Source organism: Scatophagus argus, chromosome 21 (assembly GCF_020382885.2).
Source record: "Scatophagus argus isolate fScaArg1 chromosome 21, fScaArg1.pri, whole genome shotgun sequence".
Classification (NCBI taxonomy): Eukaryota; Metazoa; Chordata; class Actinopteri; family Scatophagidae; genus Scatophagus; species Scatophagus argus.
The window spans coordinates 3,198,660-3,224,469 of NC_058513.1; the positions used below are offsets into that span (position 1 = coordinate 3,198,660).

Consider the following 25,810-nt stretch of genomic DNA (forward strand, 5'->3'; position numbering starts at 1 on the left):
TTTTGGGCAAATTTCATGTTCACGTCAAATCAAGTTTGGGTGTGAGCACAGCTGCTTCATTTGAAATGAAAGGTGAAAGGTTTAGTAGTGTGTGAAAGTTGTGAAATAAAATAATAACAGAGACTTTAAAGATTCCAGTGTACAGATGTTTACTTTATTCTAGATTATTTTTTGTTTTTGTTTGTCTAAATTCTATAAAATGCTATCAATTACTGAAAAAAACAATGAGGAACAACAAACTCTAAATGAATAAAGAAATCTAAAATAAACAACGTAAGGACTTGTAGGCCTAAGCAGTAAAATTACACCATAAAATCATTAAATATACAAAAGCTTAGACATTTAAACGTTATTAATATACAAAATGAGTCAGAGAACAAATGAAGAAGAGCTGGAGGGGGAGTTGCAGTTTTCGAAAATCGTGAGTCAAGTCCACCACAATAACTAAAAACACTTCCGGTAAAGTGTTTCAAAGTAAAACTTCAAACGGACTATCTCACCAAAACGAATGATAGACAAACACCCCAAAACCAGTAGTAATCATTCTAACAGTGTATGAATGGAAGTTGTCAGTTCTTCTTTAAATAAAATATAATTGATATGTAAGTTGATTTATACTTGGAGCTTATGAATGAGGCTGTGTAGTGAGATGTAGGCTATATACAACTAAAACACTGTTAGGCAGACTGTAAGTTCTTTGTATGAACCTTAACTTGGACAGAAATGAACTTAAGCTAAACTATTAGTGAGCTAATGGTGGCAGCAGTAGAAGCAGCCATATTGTTGTATGGTTTCATTTGGACCAGGCTACTTCTCTCCTACGTCAATTGCAAACTTAACTCTCAGCTACTATAGTAGTATCAGAGGCAATGCTAACTTGAGCCTGTACTATCTGCAGTATTATCATCAGTACACATCGGTATTTAAAAGAAGAAAAAAAGATAGAATTTACAAGATAACTGGTCATTTGTTGACCAACTTTAAACTTTGTGTGCTTTTATTTTGAAGTCTATTTTATTTGTTTTCTGCCCTGTTCTGTGCACCTTGACGCTAGTCCGCCAGCCGCAGACGGTGCGTACAGGCTGGCAGGCAGGCTGGAGGAGCAAAGCGGAGAGGGGCGTCCTGACAGACAGCAGGAGGAGGAGGACAGGAGAACCTGTTCACCAACTTCTCACAAGTTTCGCTCCGATTTTCTCCTCTACGGTCGCGTGAGCTCCTAACTCAGACAGAAGAAAAGAAAAGAGAAACACTCTCTAGATTTAAGAAGTTGTATTTTTCTTGGCGATGTCTGGATCGTACTGCAAAAGTTTGTACCCGTTCAGCGGGGAGCAGCACCAGCAGGGACTGAGCTTCGAAGCCGGGGAGATTATCAAAGTGGTCCAGGCTCTGCCCGGAGGCTGGTGGGAGGGAGAGAGGGATGGAGACAGAGGATGGTTCCCCTCAAGTTATGTCCAGGTCCTGGAGGTAAGGCTCTGCGGGTGTACGCACATGTGATTTATGCTGATGACTTTATTTGGACTCAGCTCAAATCTTAATTGGATCATAATGTGATGTTACTTAAATGATTCGGACTTTCTTTTGTCGTTTTTATGTTTCTTTTGTTATGAGAAGCACTTTCTTTTCTTTTTTTTTTTTTTTTTAAACTGTATTTTCAGTTCTGTCTGTCTCACTCACTCATACACACAAAGTGACAAGGAGGGTTCAGAGCACACACACACACACACACACACTTGAGGATAAAGACAGCATTGACAGGCGCACTAATGAATCGTTTTCCCGTGCTGTGCTTATCAGATTAACTCCAACCTTCCCAGCAGTCAGCCTCCTGCCTGGCCGAGCGGCTGCACACTTCCTCATTCCACACACATTCCAGTCAAATTCTCAGGTCTCCTCTGTGTGCGCCTGAATGCACAGGACATGCTGCTCTCTCACTTCATGGTCAACACCTCCCTTCCCCACCTCCTCCTCCTCCTCCTCCTCCTCCCTCTCTGGCTCCTCCGCTCTGCTTTTGCAACTTTGGAAACATCTCCCACATCTTAGAATTTCTTTTAAATTTGGCTGCGAGATGGAAATGATTTGTAGGCAGAGTCTCAGGGACAGGCATCAGTGCTGCCATTTTTATCACGTCTTCATTCTGAATGTGAGAAGATATAAAGAGTAACACCATTTGTGACCCAGTGACACCCGAGGAACGCCTCCTGATCCCAGATCTCGTCCGATCACGTAAACCTGTGGCAGTGGACGGTGGGTGCTTCAGGTCAGGGCTTTCAGTTTCAGGAAGCATCCACCTTGTGTTGTGAAGTGTTGAAGTTAGGCGTGAGCTGCTGATCTTTTAGGGATTGGACTCTGACCTGTGTGTCTGTCCCCTATAGGGATCAGTGATCTATCAGCCAGTCACTGATGAAGTGGCTCTGTTTCAGTGATTTGAGCAGTGAAGTAAAACAATTAAGCAGCAGATCACCATCATGCCTAATAACCCAGCATCTGTCAGGTTCTACTGAAATGTACCGCCGAAAAGATGAGCCGATCACTCGGCTGACTGAAGAACAGCCTGTTTTAATGACCTCCAAAGAAAAATGCTCAACGTTTGGTTGCTTTTCTCAGATGTATTTATTGAATTGAATATCTTCTGGTTTTAAACCACTGGTCAGACAAATCAAAACGTTTGAAACAGAGGTAACCTGGCTGGTTTTAAATGTGCATGTTTATATCTGGCTGGTAAGTAACAGGAAATTGCCGTCGAAATGTATTTCTTATGAATTTTGGATCAGTGTTGTAATGATAAGGTGTAGCTTTAACAGCAGATGACACTGAATTTGAAAAGAAAACATCAATATTTTAGCAATTTTTGAAAACTCAACATGGACTTCATCAGTCAGGCTGCAGTTTGATGAAAAAAAATGTAAGTCAAAGTGCCCTTATTGGTTTTTCTGGGGTTTTTCAGCCACTTCTCACAGTCTTCCTCAGCCTCTATGACGCTCTGCAGTCTATAGGAGGCCGGTAGAAATAAAATTATCAAGTGAACCTTGAGTTTTTTTTTGGAGGTCAAATTTGAACATGTTTTTTTTTATTTTAAAGTCAATAACCAGATTAATTAGTAATAAAAATAATGCGGCCCTAATGGACATGATACACAAGAGATGACCATATGAATATGAGACAGAAAGCACCGTCTGGTTTCTACATGCTGCTCGTCAGCTGGGTGCATGGACGCGCTTTATAAAACACAGATGCATAGCTGGATAAGACCCCAGCCCTTAAGCTAGGCTTAAGTTAAGCGACGACAACACGCTTATCTGATGTCGGGTCTGACTTTTCACGCACAGATTCTACTCAGCTTCATGTGAGCCCACGTTATCAGATGTTTGTGGTGTTGTGGTTTCACATCTACATTCTCCCCACTAACCCACCTTTCCTGTCACCCCCCTCCACTGTTCTCCCCACTCAAGTGGAACCGCATCAAAATAACCAGTAAACAAGAGCAAAGAGATGCAGAGGAGAAGGTGGGGAAAGGAGCGTGGGGGCTGTTCGGTTTGCTTTGCTGGGTCAGGGTTGAACCATCACCTTTTTTGTTTTACCTGTTCTACCAGATTGAGCATCTCTATTGAGATGTTAACTGAGACAAGTTTCACATCATATACGTCTGAACAGCTCTGAGGAAGTTACAGTTTTGATTTTAGTCCTGAACAGATTGTCCTGTAGACTGCGTGTGTCCAGACTTTGTGCTCAGGTCCTGCCCGTAGCCTGATGTTTAACGGACAAATGGCAAGACAAAGTGGAACTGATCATGTCATCTAACTCTCTGCCAGACAGAGAATAAGTGTGTCTCACAAACTGTTCCTTTAGTATCGAATGTAGAACTTGATGAAGTGCTTGATGAGGAAGATACTGACAGTGATGGTTGAGAAAATCAATCAACATTTATTTCTTTTTTAGCATGAAATTGTACCATAAAATGTGTGTGAGTGAAGATGTTTTACAGTTGTACAACCAACTTTATAAACAGAGATGCCATTGCAGGTGAATGCTTAACCCTGGATTATTTTGTCACATTTTACGAGGCTTGAATTTGGAAAAAATGAAAAAAAAAAAATCCCTGTAATCTCCATTTGTATATGTGTAAATGATGTTTGGTTGTTGGTGAATAGTATTTGCCTGTGGGTTTCAGTATCAGTGTCATTCATAGTCAATCTGAAATGGCTGTACGCTGAATTACACATAGTGAAACTGGAGGTCGCCGCCAGTTCTCTGTGAGTGTGTCATCTGTAGGTTGACGAGCCAGAGCGAAGGATGGTACAGTGAAGTGCCTGATGCCGAAAAAAAAAGTCTCCATTTCCCCATTCTGGTAATTTACCCAAACACACAGGGGCTCTGTAAGGAAATCAGCGCCACTTCTTCAGGCTGTTGCGCAGTAACTCAGTTGCTTCACCTTCATGATTGTAAATGATGGGAAGTTCAGGCCGACGTGCGCTGAGCACCTAGATGTGGGTTTATGTGGCTGGCACAGTGAACAATGCGGCTCTGATCTGGCTCTGTTGTCACCTTCAGTATTGTGGCCTTGTTCTACAAACAGCTCCATTCTTCTGAACATCATGAATCATTCAGAGCATTGCCGCCTGGTGCGTTACACACTCAGAGACCACCACTTGATGCTGAACTTAGGGAGGTAGAAATTTTAGAAACTAAAATCGACAGCGATCAATAAAACACACTTTTGCTTTGTTGAGGAGATTCAAAGGCCTTGCTGCTACAGTCTCAGTGTATTGTATATTGTACAATAAACTTAGTATAGCTATATACTGAGTATAACTGTATATTGTACAGTGTTTACTTGTAAATCGTTAATTTATTTTCTATGTATTTTTTGTAACTGCTTTTGCGCTCTCTTCTGTTCTTGTGAGCTGCCACGACAAGTGAATTTCCCCACTGAGGGATCAATAAAGTTCATCTTATCTTATCTTACTTCATATGATATGACTGTTAGCTTATGATGGCTAATGGTAGTGAACTCTAAACATTGCTGTTTACCGTCATAACATTACAACTCTTCTTTATGCTTCTTTTACACTATGGCTTCACACTACAGACAAGTGGCCTAAATCAGATTTTTTTTTTTTTGCTCATAAGTGACTCAGATCTGTGTTTTATTTTCTCATCACACTGTGAACAACATAAATCACACGGCATCTGGTTTTTTCAGTCCTGAGATTTGAGCCAACTTCATGCGTGTGTCTGAATTAGCTTTGTTTCTGATCGTTGCTGATGTGAACAGGCAGGTCACAAGCCCCACTTAGCACGATCATATTAGTGTTAAAATCATTATTCATCAACTGTGGTGGACAGAGTCAGATATGGACAATGACTGACAGACAGGAGGTTGTAAATTTCATAGGTATATATGAGAAGATGCTCCAATCAAAGCCCTTTGGCGGCTTTTTCCCCTCAGAAAAGGCTGAAAGGCTGACATACTGTCACCACACTGCTGTTACCACAGCAAACAAGTCAAGAAATGAACACCTGCACTAGTTCATTAATTCTGATGATGAGATAGAGCTGCAACCTTTTAATGATCAATTGGTTAGCCGATCAACATACTAGTTTCCAGCTATTTTGATAACTGAGTAATTGTTTCAGTCGGTTTTCAAACAAAAATGTTAATAGTTCCTGCCTCTTAAATGCCAGAATTTGCTGTGTTTTTTTGTTTTGTTTGTTTTTTTTTTCCAAGTAAAGAGTCTTTGTGTTTTGAACTGTTGGTTTGGACAAAAGAAGCAGCATGAAGACATCACTGTTGGCTCTGGGAAATTGTGATGGGACTTTTACACTGACAGTTTTATAGGCTAATTGATGAATCAGTTTTGAAGATTGATAGTGACAATAATCGTTAGTTGCGGTTTTAATGGAAAATGGAAAAATGCAAATAACATTTTTTGTCGTTGAACAGCATGTGGGGTCATGGTACAGAGCTGACTCTTCACATATGTGAGAAACTGTCATCCCTCCTAGTGTTTCTTTCAACGTGACGTTTTGAGAAGGAGCCCTGGTCTGTCTTCTCATTAGGCATCAGATATTAACTGAGGTCTGAAGGGTGTACAGTATGAACTGTACTGTATGAAAGGTTCTTTCATCCACTCCAAGACGACACTGTATTTTTGGAGTAATTATTCCTACCACCAGAGCATCATGACTCATAATGACAGTGAGTCATATCAGTGTTTGGCTCATTAGTGCTCACTTTTCACCTAATGAGGAGGAAATGAAAAGAAAGCACTAAGAACAAAAGGGAGTTAAAGCAGCAGCTGAAAAGCACATCGCTGATGACTCGGTTGCTATGAGTTTCTGTCTGGTGACTGTGATGTCACCGAGCACAGTTCAATGGAAGATATTGTCCAAAACAGTCTTGAATGTTTGGAAGCTTTTATCAGCAAATGAATTGGACTGATTCATTCATTCCTTGAACCTGCTAGCTTGAAAATAATTTGTCAGCCTCCCTGCGGTGTTTGGAGCTGTCATTGCAGATGTTGTAGAGATCTTTGTGACCCAATCTGGCTTTGTATTAATGCTCTGTCACTCCATCATTCCATGGAGTAATGTCTTATTACTCAATCAGCTCAGTTTTTTTTCTTTCTGTATGTGACTCAGGTGCACTTCGGTTTTTACCTACATCAGTGACATTGACTGCGTAAAGTAACAATGAAGCTTCAAGTGCCTTAAAACTGCATTCTTTCTAATGGCCAGCAGGGAGCGGCTTCATTTGTTGCTAAAGAATTGTGATTGTGTGGAAGCTTATGGGAAAATGATCCTACTTCTCACTTGATTTGCCAGTTCAGGAAGCAGTTTTTTAATGGGTTTATGGTCTTAGTCGCTAGTTTCAGGTCTTCTTCAGTACATTGTGATGTTCATTTTGTAAATTATGGTCCCATTTAGAGTAAAAGATTCCATAAAGCAGGGTAAACTTTAGGGCATAGCTACTTGTGATTGACGAGTTGTTGCCATGTCTTGTCCTCGAGTTCTCAGACAGATCCAATCAGGGTCAAGGGGTAACAATGTTTATCCTGCCCAGGTCTACTCTCTCATCCAGATGTGGTCACTCCTGGCTCTAAAATCCAATATGGCAACTGCTAGGCTTTAGAATGGTAGTCCAGAAACAAGTGAATGACATCATGGTGGGTTTGCAAATGGTCAAAAGGTGGTTTGTTAGTAGATTGGTTTCTGACAGAAAGCTATATCTAACACTCAAACAGATTGTCATGAAGTGCTGGGAACAGGTTGGGCTTAGATCAAGGGACAGTTGATTAATTGTTTGACTCTAAACCTTGAAAGATAGTTTGATGGGTCAGTAAATAACTCAGGGCATATGTGATTGGACAGGTATCTTTGAACGCAGCAGCAGAAACTGGCAGAGTTTTGCACTCCCTGACTGCCACCTGGTTGTTACTTCTCACTGGATCAACATTGGCAGAATTCTCAAAGCCTCTTGGCATCATACATTAATTAGTTTCTGTATGCTGCATGATGTGATTAAATCCAAATTATGTATCACGACTGCATTAGCTGATAAAGATAAATTTTATTCATAAGATGACATTTAGGGAGTATGGTAAATAATAAAACATAAAAAGTTAAAAAATTATTAAATCTTGATGAATTGCATTGATTACAAAGAAAACAGAATGTCAGTCTGCATTGTACTAAATGAAAACCTCTTCGGTTTTTGAAATCCCTGCAGACATCTGATGGCAGCAGGACTCATATGTTAATAAATCCACAGCCTCTGATGCACTGTGTCCACCTTGTGTTCACCTTCATTAACTCATGTGCAGTCCACACCGGGCTCCTACAGAGTATAGTGGTGTATGTTCATAGGCTCAGCTTTTTCAGAATGATGTGACTGGCTGAAAGTGTATTTATCAACCATCACACCCAAAAATTTCCATTGTTGTACTTTAATGTTCAATGATATTAAGCATATTATATTTGACCTCTGAGTTGTGGATTTTTAAAAAAAGCACTTCCATATAAACAGATACCGTAGATAGCGGCCTTGTCTATGACTCTCATGGCACCAGCTGCTGGTATTGGTGGTGTCACAGCGCCAATCTGTCAAAGCACCAAGCTCATAGTAAAACCAGTTTAAATCAGTGAAGTGGTGACACGCTGAGTTATAGCCTGTAACGACTGCTTGGAGGGCAGTTACATGCTCGTGTTGCTCCGAGGCCGCATTCGACATTCCCATAACAATTCAGGACTCCCCTACAAGTGCTGAAACATCTTCATGGGCAGTTAGCATGTAATAGAAGCCCTGCAGCTGGGCCTGCCAGGGGCCATCTGGAGGGAGACTCCCCTCTGACTCCTTCATATGGATGAAATATGTGGAGTGCAGCCTGCCACGTATTATACAGTCAAGGGTGACTTTTTCCTTCCACTTGAGGGGGCCAATTTAAAGATGACGTAATGTTGATTTTCCCAAATTTTAATGTAGGGCTCACGTTATTATTATTACAGCATCATGTATTGTTTCTGTTCAGTGTGAATTACCATGTGCTTACATGTCTCTGTGTAGCCAGGGGAACTACTGTAAGCATTTTGCAATGAAAGGTAAATTAAGGAGAACCACTTTGTCTTCCTAATGCTTCTCCTGCTCCAGTGTCAGCTGTGTTTGTTATGAAACTGTAGAGCTCTGAGCAAGTGGGGGGGGGGGCTTCTTCTTGCAGAGGTTTGAGTGGTGATTTAGCCTGGCATAATCCCTGTAGTGGAATGCCGGGGGTCAGCCCACTGCTGTACAGCCTCCAGCACACTGCCAGGTGTTTCCCCTGTGCACACTGGAAAACGAACACTGCCTCTTCTGTGCTGACGTCACACCAAAATACAGTCATTTCTTGCCATGCGAAGGTTGAAATATCAGCTCAGTGAGTGTGAAGTGCCCACCGTGAAAGCACCTCGCTAACCACAATCTGCTGTTTGTTGACACTGAAGAATAGCTTTTCACACATCTACTAAGAGAAAACTGTGTGTGTAGAATGACGATGACGATGCCGCGCTACATAGCAACAGACAAAGGAAAGGAAGAAAGCTTTAAAAGGACTGGTGTTATGTGGCAGCAAGTCAATTTAGGAATCTTTTAAAGTAAATGTGATTAATATAATAAGGCAAATTTGTTACCAGATTTAGGCTGTGGAGGCAGAGGGAGAGCTCTCATTGGTCTAAGTGTCCTGGTTATTTTGAGTTTCAGCTTGAAAAACATTAGCTCAGTTTAAGAGTAATTACTGTTATTTTAAGCTCGGGCCTCATTTGCCCATTTTTTTTCCTTCCAACCAGTGGAATTTGGCCAAAAAACTAAAGAGTCTTGTCATCGATATTCAGTTCTGTTTGGATGAGGAGATCTTGGGACCTTGAACAGCAGCACACTGAATTAGAATATTGACCAGTATGACTAATTTGTGAGAGCGCCCACATGGAAGCCTGGTTTGGGTGGTGGTGATGGTAAGAGTGAGTGTATGAAGAGTTTGTCTCTCATCTTTGGTTTATTGCTTGATTTTCAGTTGAAGGGCATTTCCTGAAATCAGTTGGTCTTGTCACTTTTCTGTAGGGCAGGGGCGTTCAAGTACCTCTGTTCAAGGGTTTCCACTAATGAATTAATGTTTTGTTTTGCACCAGGAGATGCTTGAAACAAACTTGTTCCAACCACAAAAGTTCTTATACGTTTTCTGAATAGTTCGAATGGTTACAGTGGAAGGTGAGGCGAGATTTTATGACACTTTTAGAGAGTCTGTTATGGTGTTTCACTGGAAGTACATGGAGGGTTTCAGACACTGCTTGACAATCTGAAAAGTGCTTCTTTAAAGTATACTGAGGCCTGAATGAAAAGACAGACAGACAGACACTCATTTTGTTTCTTGGGTCCATGACCTTGTTGTCTTTATACAAAGCTCGTATCATACATGTATAATTGAAAACTTTGCCTGCTTAGTTTGTAGGGGTGTAAGAAAATACTGACACACTTTGATGTTGCATTATTTTCTATTTTGATACTATAACAGTTGTCAAAAACACTGTATCTATTTTTAATTAATACCTCACATTTGTTTCTGTGGTTCATGTGTGTTTTGTTAAAATCCCAACTGCTAGACAGCAGGGTTGTAATCTGACTTCAGCCATTTGACTCTACCACTCAAGCATGCACCTTGCTTACAGTATCACAACACAGTGATACGTATCATATCGTCAGATTCTTGTCAATACACAGCCCTTATATGTAGCATGTCTTGACCGCTGAACCTTATTGAACTTTCGCTCCATTTGATCCATTTTAACAAGAAGCACAGATACTTCAAGCCCTTCACGTTGGGAAGCAGCTCAGCTGTAAACTGCTGCAGTGTGCCTTGAAGGTCAACTCTGTCGAAACCAGCAGAACTACATCATCAACGTGAAATTGGTTTGTTAATCTACAACCAGCATTAATCAGAATATTGCATACGATATAAAAACGTGATTCATAACTCACAAAACGCTTGGCACTTGGAGAAGAATGGGGCCATTTGGCATACTCTGAGGGGGAAATCCAGATCAGGTGGGAAAAGCTGGATCAATGGAACCACAAATGTCTACCTGCTGATATTTCCCAACAGAAGATGCATAGTCTTAACCACTGGCATGCACGTTTAAGAACTAGGCTGTTTCAAGTAGGCGAGGGCAATGTGTACTAAGCTTAATGCTGAACTGACTCACCCGGATGCAACCAGGACGTCTGGACTTGCAAAACTTTGTTCTCCCAGCTGAGTGAGGAAGGCAGGCTTTGAAAAGTCTTTATGGCATGTCCATGTCATCCTGCAACTGACTGTTCACAGCAAGAAATGTATTACTTACTGTTGAGTGCTCAGTGAGTTAGTACTGTGTGCAAAGCAGCTTGTCATGCTGCCGTATCTGATCCTGAGAACATAAGCAGCCCTCTATAGATAAGATCTGCACACTGTCAGAGCATGCTCCTTCACATGCAGTGCACTGTGTATGTCACACTGGTCCTGTCCCAGTCTCGTCGTTTGTATGGCTGAAGTGGAAGCTTAAAGGACAGACAGTGAGACGAGCAAGGCTTGGGAAATTCACATGAACTGGATGGGTAACAAAACAGGCTCTGTTAGCCTGCACGCACGAATCCAGTGCTGAGGCGCTCAGCGGACGCTAATGACAGCTTGTGTGAACGTATGTGTGAATGTACGGTATGTGTGTGTGCCTGAAACATGCGTGCGCGTCCCTCCTCCCTCCTCCTTCTCTCCCAGGGTCTGAAGTGTCTACATCTGGGAATGAGGCTTCACTTCAGGCTCCTGCATCTGCCCAAACCAAAACAATGTCTCCCAAATAAAGATACGCTCCACAGCCCCCATGGACCTCTTTCCCTCCCCCTGTCTCACTCTGTCTCCCTTGCAATGACTATTTCATTCTTTCACTCCTCCTCCTCCATTCACTCCAGCTCTGTCCTGCCATATCTTGACACATTCTTCTCTCTGGGTCTAGTAGCTAGCGGCCAAGCGTACATGTGAGAATTTTCTGCCTGGCTGTATTTCTCACATGAGGTCTAAACGCCCACTGAGTGATCCCAGAGGGCTCTCGACTCAGCCTCAGACCTCAAGGGCAAGAAGCACTACAGTCTCCACTGGGGCCGATAACAGGCCACAACTACAGAGATGTACAGATGGTGTGTTAGTGAGCGTCCCTGCTGGAGTACTAGATTTTTGTGGTGTAAATGTTATATTTATTTTACTATAATAGATATCATCCAACTTCAGTGTATCCAATTTCTTCTGCTTCTGAAGCTGTGTTTAGATCATTACAAATCAACAAAATACAAATGTTTAAAGGGACAGTTCACCACAAAATCAAAACACGTATTGGCCTGTTGTACTGTAGGGATGTCTTGAATCTCTTGAATATAAAGGAACTAGGCGGACCTTCACTTGTGTTGCTTTACGCGTCTATATATATATATACACACATTTGAAAACCTCAACAGCAATGTCTCTTTCCAGAAATCATGACCCAGTACAGCAAGATAATCCACAGACATTGTTGTGAGCAGTTTCACGGAGGAACTTCTTAAAATAAAGTATCATGAACCTGGCATCTTTTCTTGAAAAACGACTAATCCTATTGGTCGATTATTAAGATAGTTTCTATCAATCAAAGCTAACTCATTAGTGCTGGTGTTCATCAAATGTAACTGCTCCAAATAATTCAACTAACTTCACATTTTTGAGAGTGAGTGTATGTCAGCAGACTTTGGACACTATGGGAACCTTAATCAGGTGCTTATATACAGTTAGGTTCTCTGACAATGTATAAATCTCATCTCTTTCATATGTCTTGAATAAAAGAAATAGTTTTAAAATATATCATAATTTAAGAGTAATCCATGCAGGGCTCCGTGCTCACCTGCTGCGTTGACAGCTCTCTAACTGCTGGAGATTCAACAGGCCTCAGGTTTTTATTTAACCGTGATAATTAAGTCCGAGACAGTGTTGTATGCGTGGATCAGAACTTCTTCCTGTGTGACAGTGTTGATTGGGCAGCTGCGTCTCCTTTTCGCACAGACGCTCGCTTCAGCATTTGTGTGTGAACTTCCCAGTAACCTGGGGCGTGCAGATATGGCAGCGTCGCCACAGAGAAGGAAGGTGGAGGTATTTATGAGTGAATAATAGGAAACAGACACTTCCCCCCTGTCTGTCACATCTCTGAACCCGTGCTCCTCTGACATGATGAGGTAGAGAAGGGAGCGAGCAGGGAAAACCACATCACAGTCCACATCCACTGTGTACCTCGCTACTATTTTAGTAGAAACTCCCGAGTAGACATGGCCCACACTCTCTGTCTGCATCTCATCATGAAAAAGACTTTGTGGCTGTATGCTTGCTTGTGGCTGTTTACAGCTCAGCTCCAGTATGTATACAGCTGGAATTTGTTTGGCTTCTCCTCAAGACGTGCATGCCTGTATACAGCATGAAATGTCTTAACAGTGTACCAAAGCAGACAAGCATGCCACACACTGTTTTGTTTTGTTTTTGTTGTTTTTTTTTCAGAAAGGACTAACTGGAATGAAAATGTGTTTGGGTTTGCAGTGGTGAACATCTTGCAGGTATCCCTTGGGCCTCATTTAAAAATTTTCATCTTAGGTAATGACGAACATGATCAGACAGTTGCTGGGGGAGCTGACTGGTTGTTCATTAAGGATGCAATCACCATCACCACCAGTGTTTCATTGGATTACATTATCAGTGAAAACTGGTCAAAATAAATAAATAAATCTAAACATACTCAAAGATGTGTTCTGCGGAATTTTTGACCGTGTGAGATGAGGCGATCACGCTGCCACATTATTGTTTAACTTCACACACCCGATGACAGCTTGGTGTCTTTTGTGACCTGCATGAGTTGCCAGGGGCCGACTTCACTGTTCCACCTCACAGCACCAACAGCTGTCCGTCGAGGAGCCATCGGTGCTCGTACTCTGCGGGCCAATGTCACAGAACACAAAGAAAGAAAAAATTAGGACATGCTGTCCTACCTAAAAATGCAGAATGCATTGTAAGCACTCTGTGTGCTACGAAGGAAAATCTAAGTTATGTTACAATTGACACCAGTCTGCTCTACATTACTTTGTGTGGACCCTCAGAGCTGTGAGGAGGTGACAGTGTGTCCCTGGAGATGTGCATTCAGAAATTTATAGGTGAAGTTTCTGCAGGAGTTTTGACATATTTTCTTAGTGACTCTGGGCCCCAGCTGGGATCCACTGAAACTGTTCAGAATCCAAGTTGCAATTTCTGCCTTTATCGCAAAGAAACAAGGCACAAACTTTTCAGGGTCACCTTGAAGCCTGCGGGAAGTGAGTATTTGATACAGAACAGTTTTTTACCTGGTGTATTTCTTCAGCTAGTACAAAACTACACTATTAAAAAGACCGTTTTTACATGGCCTCTGGTGCTGTAGTCTAGGATCAGTTCGACATCATTAACAGATCACGTATCACCTCATGTTCGTGTTCAGGAACCTCTCTGCCTCTGGATTTTTCCATTTGGAAACTGGACAGCTGCTCCCACAGACCTTGAACCCTGCAGACTCTCCTCTTCCCAAATCCAGATGTTTCCACAGGGGTCACCAGAGGTCAAGTTCAGCTTATAAACATAGCTGAGCTGCAGTATACTGTACTACATGGCACAAGCTATTTCACACCCACACTTGCAACTACACCATGCAGACCACACATGTACACACAGACACACACACACACACTCTGTCACAAGTCAGGAGGTGCTGAGTCACTCAGGCATGTGTGAGGACAGCTAAACTTCAGTCCTGTTCACTAATCCAGTCTGTTGAAACTCTGGACCACTGAGGGTGCACATTGGTCCTCCTCCACACAGCCAGTGAGTGGGTGACCAGCATTTCACAATACATGTGATCTCAGTCAGCGACAGTTGCATCTGATGACTCACCTTTTCAGGACAATCGATGTGTGTGTGTGTGCGTGTGTGTGTGTGTGTGTAGAGACGCTGCTAACCTGCTGAAAGCTTACGACTCAGCGTTTGGTTGTTGCTCAATGATGGAAACTACTCAGGATCTTTAAAGCTAAAAATAATTTATTCTTTGATGTCAGTGGAAGAAAGAACTTGTATGTTACAGCCAGCTCAGATTGGGATTAACTCTGTTATCCAGTGGATTTTTTTTGAAAGAACAGGATAATTACTCAGAAGCATTTTAATGTAATATGCCATTTAAGTCTTTAGAGAGTTGTTTTAGTATCCAATTATTCATTCTTAATCTCTTTTTCCTTTGCTGACATTTAACTGACGTCAGTTTTTCCTGCTTCTCCCTTCTATCCCCTGTTGTTAAATTATTACTCAAATTATGCCACAGATTTGTTTTGTTTTTCACTAGAATGTCCGATAATACCCTGGGTTTAAACTTTTCTACGTGTCTGAAGAAGCAGGATCTTAACTGCAGGGCTCAGCTGAGAAAGTTAAAATCCAGGTGAACCAAGTTTACTACACCGTTATTTCCTGACTGACCTCAAAGTGAAACTGGCTGTTTATTTAAAAGTATTTTCCAAGGGAATTTAACAAATTATTCTTAGTTTTCCAGGCAGAGAGCCAGTGTCACTGAAATAGAGAGACCATGAGGTATTTTGTTTTCCATAATAAGAGATGCTGCCTGTGTTTGGGGATGTGTGGGAAATGTCTATAATCTGAGAAAGGAAATTCTGGGAATCTGTTTATGATACCAGTGAAGTATTTGGTTTCTTCTTTTATAGCTGCATTAACATTTGACATATTAGAGTTTGTCTTCATGCCACCACATTTTAAAGCCAATTTTGATCAAAGGAAGGGCCCAGATATACCAATGAACTTTAGCAATTAGCACCCCACTGTTAAATGTAAAAGAATTTGAATCATGGTTTTGTTTTTTGTTTGGATTTTGTTAAAGTTCTCATACCCAAACCTGCAACAACCGATTCTTTGTGCCACTTGGGAGCAACAAGTGTAAGTATAAAGGTTGCACCTTGTTAGCAAATCACATGAATATTACTTAACTCACCATCTTGAAAGGCTGTGCTTCTTTGTACATTAGGTCAGTTGTGTCTGTGGTAACTGAGGGGTCCTATGCTGCGTCCCTAACTGTCACTCCCGTTTCTGTTCTTTTCTGTCGAGCCAGAGCTCCACCCCAAGGGACGATTAGTAAACATCAGATCTGAGTCCCTAACAATCAAAGAGCAAAGGCCGTAACTACACGGATGTTCGTCGAGATCTATGACATAGAATACACTGTGACCAATTTGTCCACCGACAGCAACGTCCACAATTCAGCAGCATGTTTTGCCACCGTTAGCCAGCCAATGTTCCCTCAAATGCAAAAAACAAAAAAAAAACCCAAAACACTTTGACTGTCACTAAATCACAGGAATTCCGTCTTACTGACTGTAAGCAGGATAATACATCTGACAGTGACATATTAAAAATATTTACAGACCAGTTTATTTTTCTCATTTTTTGGGAAGGTGATCCTTTTAATCTGAAGTTGAGCTTAAGTTACAAAAGCTTGACAGAAGTCCTGATGTGTTCCCTATAACCACAGCCGCTGTTGGCTTCCTCTCTGGACTTTCTGGACTTTAGTTGCATGTCGCACATCTCTACCCCCAAGTTTGTCTTTTTTCTTCTTCTTCTTTTTCTTCTTCTTCTTTTTCCTTACTGCCAGAAGAAAAATGGTAAAAAGGTTGTTGTAAGCGTTGGGAAAAGTCAAAGAAATCATTTTTGAAGGCAAACGTGTCACACCAGATTTACGTCATACGTCCCGAATGCGATAAAACATCCTTACAAGCAAAATATCATTTCTCATGCACAGATACTCACAGCCATTCACACAGCATATTGTGTAGTTGACAGTTAATGTCTGCGCTTGTGAAATAATTTACTCATGAGCATGTTTTATCGCACTCATGAGATATGACATTAAATCTGACGCCATACTTACCAGACATAATTATAAAAAACACCTTCTTCATATTAATTATATTCCCTGTCTGATAGAGGCATTTTAATTAAAATACACTCCACACAAGTCACAGGCTATTGGTAAAAATAATATTTCTTCTAGACTCTGTTATCTTATCTTCATGTTTCTCGAATGACAGCTGTAATGACTAATACAGGTTGAATTAAAAGTTCATCTTTCACACTGGAGTACAGACATGTCGACGGCTTCTGTGGAGCTCACAGACAGCACTGATTGTTGTGGTCGCTCCTCAGTCATCGCAGCCTGCGATGAGTCCTCGTGTTCTCTGCCAGGGGCTTTTCTGGCATGATGTGAACGTGGAGCCAAAGGCACTCTGGGGTTTAGAAGGTTAACCATCTGGAATGGTGCATTATTTAATGTTGCATATGCCGAAACAAGCTGGCTCTGAGATTCATCACACTTCCCACCACCAAGGTGCTCCCATTCCCTGACTCATGTCTGTTATTTTTATGTGCAGGACAGGACTGTCAGATCTGTCACAAACTTCTGTCAGCGGGGAGAATTTAAACCGAGGCTCAGAACGCTGTTGAGTCAAAGATTTGCTCAGATTTTGAGACTCAGTTTGAAGCAGATCTGTGGATGTTTTAGGAGACAGAAACTTCCACGGAGATTCAGAGACGCTTTTTTAATCGTGGCACTGAAAGGAACCATGTCAACAACTTCAAATATTTTCTTGTCCAAGATTTATGAACGTTATCTGTGTCTTTCCGAATACCAGCGGCCCACTCCCATCTGTCTCTGCCTGCTTCTGAGAGTCATTTCTGCTTAGCTCAGAGGAAAACAACACCGTGGTATCATTTCACTGATAACGAACATGTGATCAAACAACAGAGAGTCTGAAGGAAACCAGCAGGAAAGTCACCAGGATGTGTCTGTTGCACATGCTAGCACTGATCCTGGATCTGAAACTGATGGAACCCAGACATTTCAGTCACTCAGTTGTTCCTGGAGAATATTGATAATACAAACTCGCTTAGGGTTGGCCACCATGATATGACAGCATTGGATCTTTATATGACAATTCATGTTAATGTGAACAAGTACTTGTTATTGCTAGCTAGATTAGCCAAAAACTGATATTCTTATCAAGTTATCAGCATTTTCTCATCAACATTGCAAACTTCACTTTATTGGGTTATATATCAGTAACACAATATAAAATTAAAGATTCTGTAGGAGAAACTCACTGGGCAATGTTGTAAGTCACAACTAAACCAGAATAAACAACACTAACTGAGATTAAAGTAATCACAAACTGATTTATTTTGACAGACTGGTGGCCAGAGGCCTTGTAGAAGCTCTGCTGAGCAAAATAGTTGCTTGGGTCTGACTAAACTGAAAATATACCTCTACAGACTGCTCTAAAGCTTAATTATTACAGTTAATTTATTAATTAATACATACACAAACAGACATGTAAAAAAATGAAAAAAACGTTGTTTCTGTACATAATGAAAACATTACGATTGATATGTTAATTCAGACACTTTAGAGGTCTTTATGTTAATCCAGGCACCTTCTAACTGCTTCTGTACATAACACACAGACATGAGATTTGTCTAATAGTGTCAAAGAAAATAAATGTGGACTCTAGTTTTTGCATATCAACTCTGGCCTGAACTCCACGAGCATTTTACCTGTTCAAGATTAGATTTGACGAGACAGCCCCTTTAACTTTTAGCTCTTGATTGCTACGGGTTCTCCTGTAGGGGCCTTAAGGTGGCTCCTGCACCGTCGTTTGTGTTAAAGACAAATACCATAAACTAATTGACAAACCGCACACGGAGGGGGCAGGTAGTATGCAAGCTGACCACACTGACACTTAAATGCAACTGGGTATGTTTGTTTTTGCCCTGCAGGCATTCTAGCAGATCAGTGTGTTCCTACTTTCACTTTTCGTCTGCTCTGTTCTGTTTTCACCCAGTTGGACAGCAGAACAGTGAAAACAAATGCATTATGAGCAGAAGAGTACCTTGCCTCTGCACAAATTCATGTACTATAGCGCTTCACTCCATTGTAACTGAATCCGTGGTTTGGCAGTCTTATTGACTTTTCTCTCCTTCCATTTCTTTTTCAGTACACAAACATGTGATCCTGTGTCACTGATATGATTGGAAATAGCTCATATTTTCTTTAATGGCATGTTGGGAGTTTATCCATTGTTACATCCATGACTACTTTTCACTGCTGAAGGAAAATAGTGGACTGTTTAGGCAAATCTGTTTCTCAAAGGCACACGAAGGACAAATATAACAGTGACCACCGAGACCATCAAAGCGAAAACATCGCTGCAATGCTGTCAGAGACTGTGTAATTACATGCAGTCATAAGTCACCCAGGGTTGACATGGATTCATACTCTCCGGTCCTGTGAGACCAGAGAACTCTGGGTTGTTGTTTTTTTTCATTCTCTTCATCCAGCTAGGGTAGAGAATGACTTCATCATCTGAAGTGATGCAGCTTTTACCTCCAAAGACAGTCTATGCTTAAATCAACTTACTACTGCTTGATTACCACTAAGAAATTGTTGATGAGAAAGTAAATGTCTTTGAAAAAACACACACATCCACACACACTCACACCCAGTGAGGCAGTGTCTTGTGATAATGGATAGCATTTCTGTTTCCCATTACCCACCCTGATTTAAACAAGTCACTGCAGTGGCCTCCCAAAACCTTTTCGGAGTCAGAGAAGAGAATTCAGACCTGCCAGTCTCACTGATTACTGGTTTCCTCAATCGCAGCCATTTCCTGTTTTCATTCTCTACATGCAAACAGCTGAACTAACCCATAGCCTACTGATTGGCCTGGGACAGGGATGGACTGGGAATGATAGGTAACCCTGGAAGTTTTGACTCATATTGATTAGAATTCTGTATAATAACCAACTATTTAGCCTCTAGCCTACCATAGTATAATCTTAGTTCCAGTTGGACAGTACAGCAGTTTAAGAAATACACATCCAACTTTTAGAGTGTTTGTAGGTTTTCTTCCTTCACTAACTCCTTGGGCGTTATATAAATATATGGTCTACACTGGTGATTAGTCACCAGTTTGTTAACGCAAATACTAACCTGTCAGTAATTTTAGTACAACATGTCGAAAGTTTACTGTAGTGTGTCAGCCTTTTTTTAAAGTCCTGCACCCTCCAAGCTGTGATTGGTCAGCTCATGAAACAAATGAGTAAGCTAGCCAAACTCAAATCTTGTTTATCTATGCTTACTGTCTACTTTCAGGCTTCTCATTTCTAGTCAGTGACCATGAAATGCACAGCTCAAATGATGTGTTTCAACAGCAGATTATATCAACCAAAACTATCAAGTAGTTGCCATCCTTACGTGTAAAAAGACGGACAAAACAAAACTCGGACATTTTCTCAGAATGTCGGTTTCATTTTTAACATTACACAAGAAAAATCTTTTATAAAAGAGGACTGAACAGTGTGTTCAGAGGTTATCAGCATGCAGAGGAATGCAAAGCTTGGCCAGTCTCCCATGCACATTTATGACAGTAAAGCTGTGATTGGACAGTCACTGTTAAGAGTTGCGGTTTAGTGAACGCTCCTTCTCCTGCTGTATTCTGTTGAATCATATGTAGCCAGCAGTGACTGGATTGACTTTCCTCGCAGCTCCTAAAACTGATCTCTTCTAGAAGCTTGAATGACTTGGCAAGGTCCCCAATAACCACACTGGAGGTGATATGGAATTTCATCTGGCTTTCCCAGGTCTCCAAACAGCATCTCCACAATGTGTAACAATGGTCTCAGCCTCTTGTTTTCTTGCTAATCAGTAGCAGATGTGTGCAGTTTGCCTCTCGTGTTCTTCAGCTGTATATTGGAGCTCAGGGTCCCAGTCCAACTGCAGAGGCAGTTTGTTGTTCCTTGTGTGGCAGTGGCAGCAGCTCAGCCTTCTCTGCTATGATGTCATTGGTTGCTGGTTGTGAAATACTTGAGGAAATGAGAACCTCACTGAACCCAAGCTGAGTGCTACACATTTCTACTGCATCTGTTGTGTAGCCCGATCTTCAGTGTTGTTGTTTTTATCTTCTAGTATGTGGTTATCTCCAGCAGTTGTTTCATTTATTTTTGAGATATAAATCTTTGTTACTTCCTGTGTGCTTATTGATATTGTTTTTGTTTTTTTGCTGTTTTGACAGAGAACTGCATCTCTGAGTCAGCTCCCTGTTGAGGACCTCAGAGACCCGCTGCCTCCTCACTGGAGGTGCTACATGTCTCCACAAGGGCGGCGATACTATGTCAACACCACTAACAATGGTAAGAGTCAATGAAATGTAACAGGCCAGGATATACTTTGCTTCTATTGGGGATGCACATTTTATATCACTGCTGTGAGTTTTGATATCATTGTGTGTGCGTTAGGTACAGAGCCTGAAAAACAAGGTATGCATTAGCATCCCTTGCTTCCAACCTATATTCGAAGCTAGGCTAATCGCCTCCTGGTGCCAGCTCTGTGCTTAAGACACAGACACCTTTGATACTGACTGATATTGGTCTTCTCATCTTGCTAGCAGAAAGAAAGCAAAAAAAAGCACATTTCTCATATAATGTTGAAATACTCCTTTAATGCTTATTGAATGAACACTAAAATGTACATCAAGAGGTAGTACAAATCCCGGATCTTGACTTTGAAAATGGGATTTCAGCTTTTGTTCACATTCACAAGATCAGACCAAAACATTTATGACACTGCCCCACCCCCCACACAAAACTGAGACCGCTGCTGCTTGCACGTTGGATGTATAACATTCCCATGGATTCCATGAGTGACACTATAGGTCACAATTTGAGCCTTGTTTAGTCTAAGTTTGTTTACATTTTGGAAAATTTGTCACGCTTTGTGGTTTGGTTATGTTTTGTCCTTTGGTTTCTAGTCCATGTGTCATGTTTCTTGCCTGTCTTGTCATGTGTTTCCATGTATTATGTTCCAGGTTTTTGTCATGTCCTGTTTTATTTTGAAAGTGTCACTTCCCCTGTGTGTCTCTGTTTCATGTAGCTTTGCTTTTGGTTATCCTGATTGCTTTCTCCTCCCTAATGTTTCACCTGTGTCTTGTTATGTTGTCTATTTAGTCCTCGTCTTCCCTGTCACTGTTGTTGGTGTGTTATATTGTCTTCAGGTCAGGATTTGCTTGGTCGCCATGCCAGGATTCGCGTTTGTCTCGTCATGTTTTTCGTCTCCACAGTATTTTTGTTCCATTGCCACAGTAAGTTTGTGCTGTTTTGAGTTTTTTGATTAAAATTTAAATAGACTATTGTTTTGGATTTCTGCCTCCCTGCCACCTCTGTGACTCTGCACCAGGGTTCAGGACTGTACGTCAGCGACGCTGCACCATTTTGACACCATTATTACTATATTAGCTTTTAGCAGTTCTTGTTTGCAATGCAGCCATGGTTGTGAAGACCAAGTGATTGAAACTAAAATATGAAATGTTGAAAACATAATGATTTTCAGTTAAGTTCTGGACTTAGAAGGAGCTTTGCTATGATTTTTAAGTGGATTTATGAACTTTTTATTTGTAAAGGACATGAATATATAGAGATATCCCCTGGAAGTGTAATACTCTGTGTGTTTCAGGTCTGTGTGTTCAAATTTGACTGTCATGGCTCTGAGGAGTGCCTGATGCTGTCCCTTTCACACAGTGTCTTTGTCTCATGTCTCTCATTACTTATGTTGTTCATTTTTATGAGAAAGTAATCAAAGTGGCTTAAAGGATCATTATTACAGTTTACTTTTAGTCATTATTCCCATCTCTAATAATAGCACTGTACTCACCAAGTTAACTGCTAAGATGTGGAGTTTTGGTGCTACCCCACGCCCAGGAAGCAGACGGGGCAGTCAGACGATCAGACAGGTTGTAAACAATGAAACAGTTAGGCAACACGAACGGTAGAACTATTACACAAAATGTTTGTTGTTGACATCCTTGCTGCTAAGCTACTAAATCTGCAAGTCAGACCGACTGTGGTTTGTCAGATTTACTAGTTTAACTTAATTAGCTATCGTACGTAGTGTGGTTGTTTGCACACTGTGTAGGAATTATCATAGAAATTTTATGTGTGCTTGCTTTAGTTTTTTTTTTTTTTTTTCCCATTCCTTGAATGATCTTTATATGCGTTTTGTAAGTGCAGCTGCTCTTAAGATTTTGCTGAGCGTCACTGCTGCTTTAAGTTCTTTACATGTCTTGTATGGGTCTTTACATTTGGTAAGGTTGTTCTTGTCCTCTGTGAGTGGAGCCTGATGTTAGAATTTCATATACAACAAGTTGAATCCAAATTGTTGCACTTGGGTAGCTTTTCTGCAGGAGCACTTTGTTGTTTACACTGTGAAACATCTCTTTGCAAACAGAAGTTACCCAGTGCAGTTTTAGGTGTTCATTGGACATTTTCATACCTGCTGCAAATAGCACAGCTGTGATGTGGTTGGACTGCTATGTGATTATTTTTTTTATAAAAGAGACTGAAGATGTTAAAACATGTCTCCAACACATGACTCTTCAGACCTCTAAGGTAAAGAGCTGCTTACGTTTACTGCTTATGTTTACTAGTATGTTTACTAGTTTCATCTGTCACTCTGCACAAAGAGATTAAACAGATTAAAAATAACACTCCCTATTTCATTAAAAATGTTTCATTGACAAGCTTGTATTTATCATAAAATGATACCTGAGCGATTTCCTCAGTCAGTAATGGAGTTAAACGTCCACTCTGTGTCTCTGCAGCATAGATGGTACCAGTGAGAGACAGAGGGCGTAGAAGAACTGGTTCTGCTGATAGTGCCTTATTTCTGTCAACACAATCACCACTCAGTGTCTCCCTGAACACATATTCACACACACACACTGGCAGGGAGACAGTTTAATGCCCTCCTCTGTGTGGGAGACATAGCAACATAGCCTGTCTTTACTATCCCTGGGTGACCTCGCTGTAAAACCTGACTGATGATACTAATATCTTGTCTTGGCAGCCTGCATGTGCCTTTGACTTTGGGATGTAATAAAGTGCAGGTTTCTCAGAGGTAGTGCCTACCAGTCCCACAGACGGCGACAATGGTCCTCATGTAAGAACATTTTTGTGTTCTTGAGGCCTGGTCACAACAGAGCGTGGCACATTAAAATTCATCGGTGTGTCTTTGCAAAATATTTGAAGCTTGGTGTTAGTGACTTTGCAGGGCTGGATGGTGAGTGACTGGACAACAGGCAAGCTACTAATCAGGCACAGCCTCTTTCTGTTTTCTCTGGTTCTTTCTCCAGGCATTTCATTCTCAGGTGTGTGCATCATTTTTTTTTTTTTTCAGTAAGATGTTTATTGAAGAGGGAAAATAATCTGTCTTTGTGAACATTTTGCAAGTATGTTAGCTCAAGTAGCAGCAAACCATGTCCCTTCTGTGAAGCACTTTGTTATCAGTCACGGTTAAATAAGACTGGGTTGTGCAACACAACTAATGAGCTACAATAGCTTCCTCCACTGTGGACTTACAGGCTCTCTGTTCCTCATTCGCACATTCGCTGCTCCCAAAGCAGTAGACACTCTATACTTCTTTGCACTATAGTGATTGGTAAATGGAGACTTCAGGCACTATTTGTGCGATCGCTGACATTTTTGTTTTGTTTTGTTTTGTTTTCTTTTAAAGCGAGAAGTACTGCTAGGTACTTTCTGCCAACAGAAAGTGTATGCCATGCACTCTGGCACAAACTTAATAACCTGGCAGAGCATCCTGTAAAAAGAGGGTTCAAGCTGAGCTGTGAGGTGAACCCAAAACAGACCAGCCAAGAGTTTCTGATGGTATATATGAGATCTTAGCATGAACTCAAAAGCTAAGCTAATATTAAAAAGAAAAAAGACTGTTGATTGTAGCTTGATTAGAAAGAATCTATTGCCTATATTTTGTTTGGTAACCATGGTAACACATATATGTCTGTGGGGATTTTCCCTAATATATTAGAAAGTGAAAAAGTCTTACTTAAGCCTTACTCATGAATTTAGCAGTTTCTCATTTAAAATAAAGATTAAAACGTAGCATCCACACAGCAAGTATCGTCCATAATAGTACAGTACAAAATAGGTCACTTTACCTGATTATTAACGTTTAAATTTGAGCACAATATGGTTGGCCTACATGAAGTCAGGTTACAGTCAAATCTAATAATGCCCATATTAGATGAGTTCATTTCTTGGTGAGCTCTCTGTGAAACTATAAACACAGTAAACAGTAAGCTGTAATTAAAGTGCAGCAATCAGAAATGTGTTGAGTACCACGTAGTACTGATGATGATCAAAGCTGTCCCATGAAGTTAATTCCCACTCGTGACTTCAGGCATACAGCTCTTGGTTTGTTTGTTTAGTGCTAATATGAACTGGACCACATCATAATGGGCCACGCTGCAGGTGTGCACGCATCTTAAATCACTCATACGTGCCATTAAAGAACAAAGCTGTCTGAAAGAGTGGTTCTCACATGTTCTCTTCACCTGTGTCCTTCATATAAATGGGGTTGTGGCTTAGCAGTAACTTAAAAAGTGTAACCAGTGTAACATCAGAGCAGTTCACATCATGTACGTCTCTGATCATGGTTGCAGTGGTCAAACTGTGACCATGAGAGGGGATCTAGAATTAGCCGAGGGCTCCACCCAGCTACACGACCAGCGGAGTTGCTCCTTCTTTTCTTTTTTTTTGCTTCTCTATTTGACCATCTTGACTTATGTTTTGATGAGATGTTTACAGTTAAAATAACCTCAAAACATTTGACTCTTCACACTTTGTCTCCATGTTATTGTGGGATCTGTGGGATTTAAGTCAGTTTTGTCTTCATGTGACAGACTGGTGAGCCTTTTCTTTAGCAGTGAAGCTGATCACATTCCACAGGGATGGAGTTAGAAATCACAAGAGTTCCACAGTATTTCCTAAGAGAGAAAATGATTAATTTTCATAGCCCATTGCACATAGAAAACATCTGTATCCTGGCTCATATATAAAGCAGTATTGCTGCTGTGGTGTGGTAAAAGTGGCATCTGAGGGGACAGAAAACCTCCAGGACTTATTTTCTGTGTCTTTGCTGCATGTTGACCAAATGGAAGCCTAGAGACTGCTCAGTCCTAACATACACTCGCTATACTAAAGGCCTGTGGTTCTTTGAAATTCACAACCGCAGCAACTGTTTCTAAACAAACCCATCTGATAACATTTTTCCTGAAACATTTGGTATTTATAGCGTCTCTGCTATTTTCACTGGCCCACCCCTTTTG

The 25,810-nt window shown here is 41.0% G+C and overlaps 1 protein-coding gene across 3 annotated transcripts in view; it reads left to right on the plus strand.

Annotated features, from left to right (window-relative positions):
* The first annotated feature begins 1,075 nt into the window (after window positions 1-1,075).
* Window positions 1,076-25,810, plus strand: part of gas7b (growth arrest-specific 7b) — a 53,630-nt gene continuing 28,895 nt past the window's right edge. The window contains exons 1-2 of one of the 3 annotated variants that reach the window (XM_046377395.1): window positions 1,076-1,464; window positions 20,708-20,825. In XM_046377395.1, the coding sequence (XP_046233351.1) occupies window positions 1,285-1,464; window positions 20,708-20,825 (298 nt within the window). In that variant the 5' untranslated portion in view covers window positions 1,076-1,284. Of the gene's footprint in view, window positions 1,465-20,707; window positions 20,826-21,606; window positions 21,773-25,810 lie in introns of those variants that run through there. The other 2 variants (XM_046377393.1, XM_046377394.1) reach the window with 2 other exon arrangements.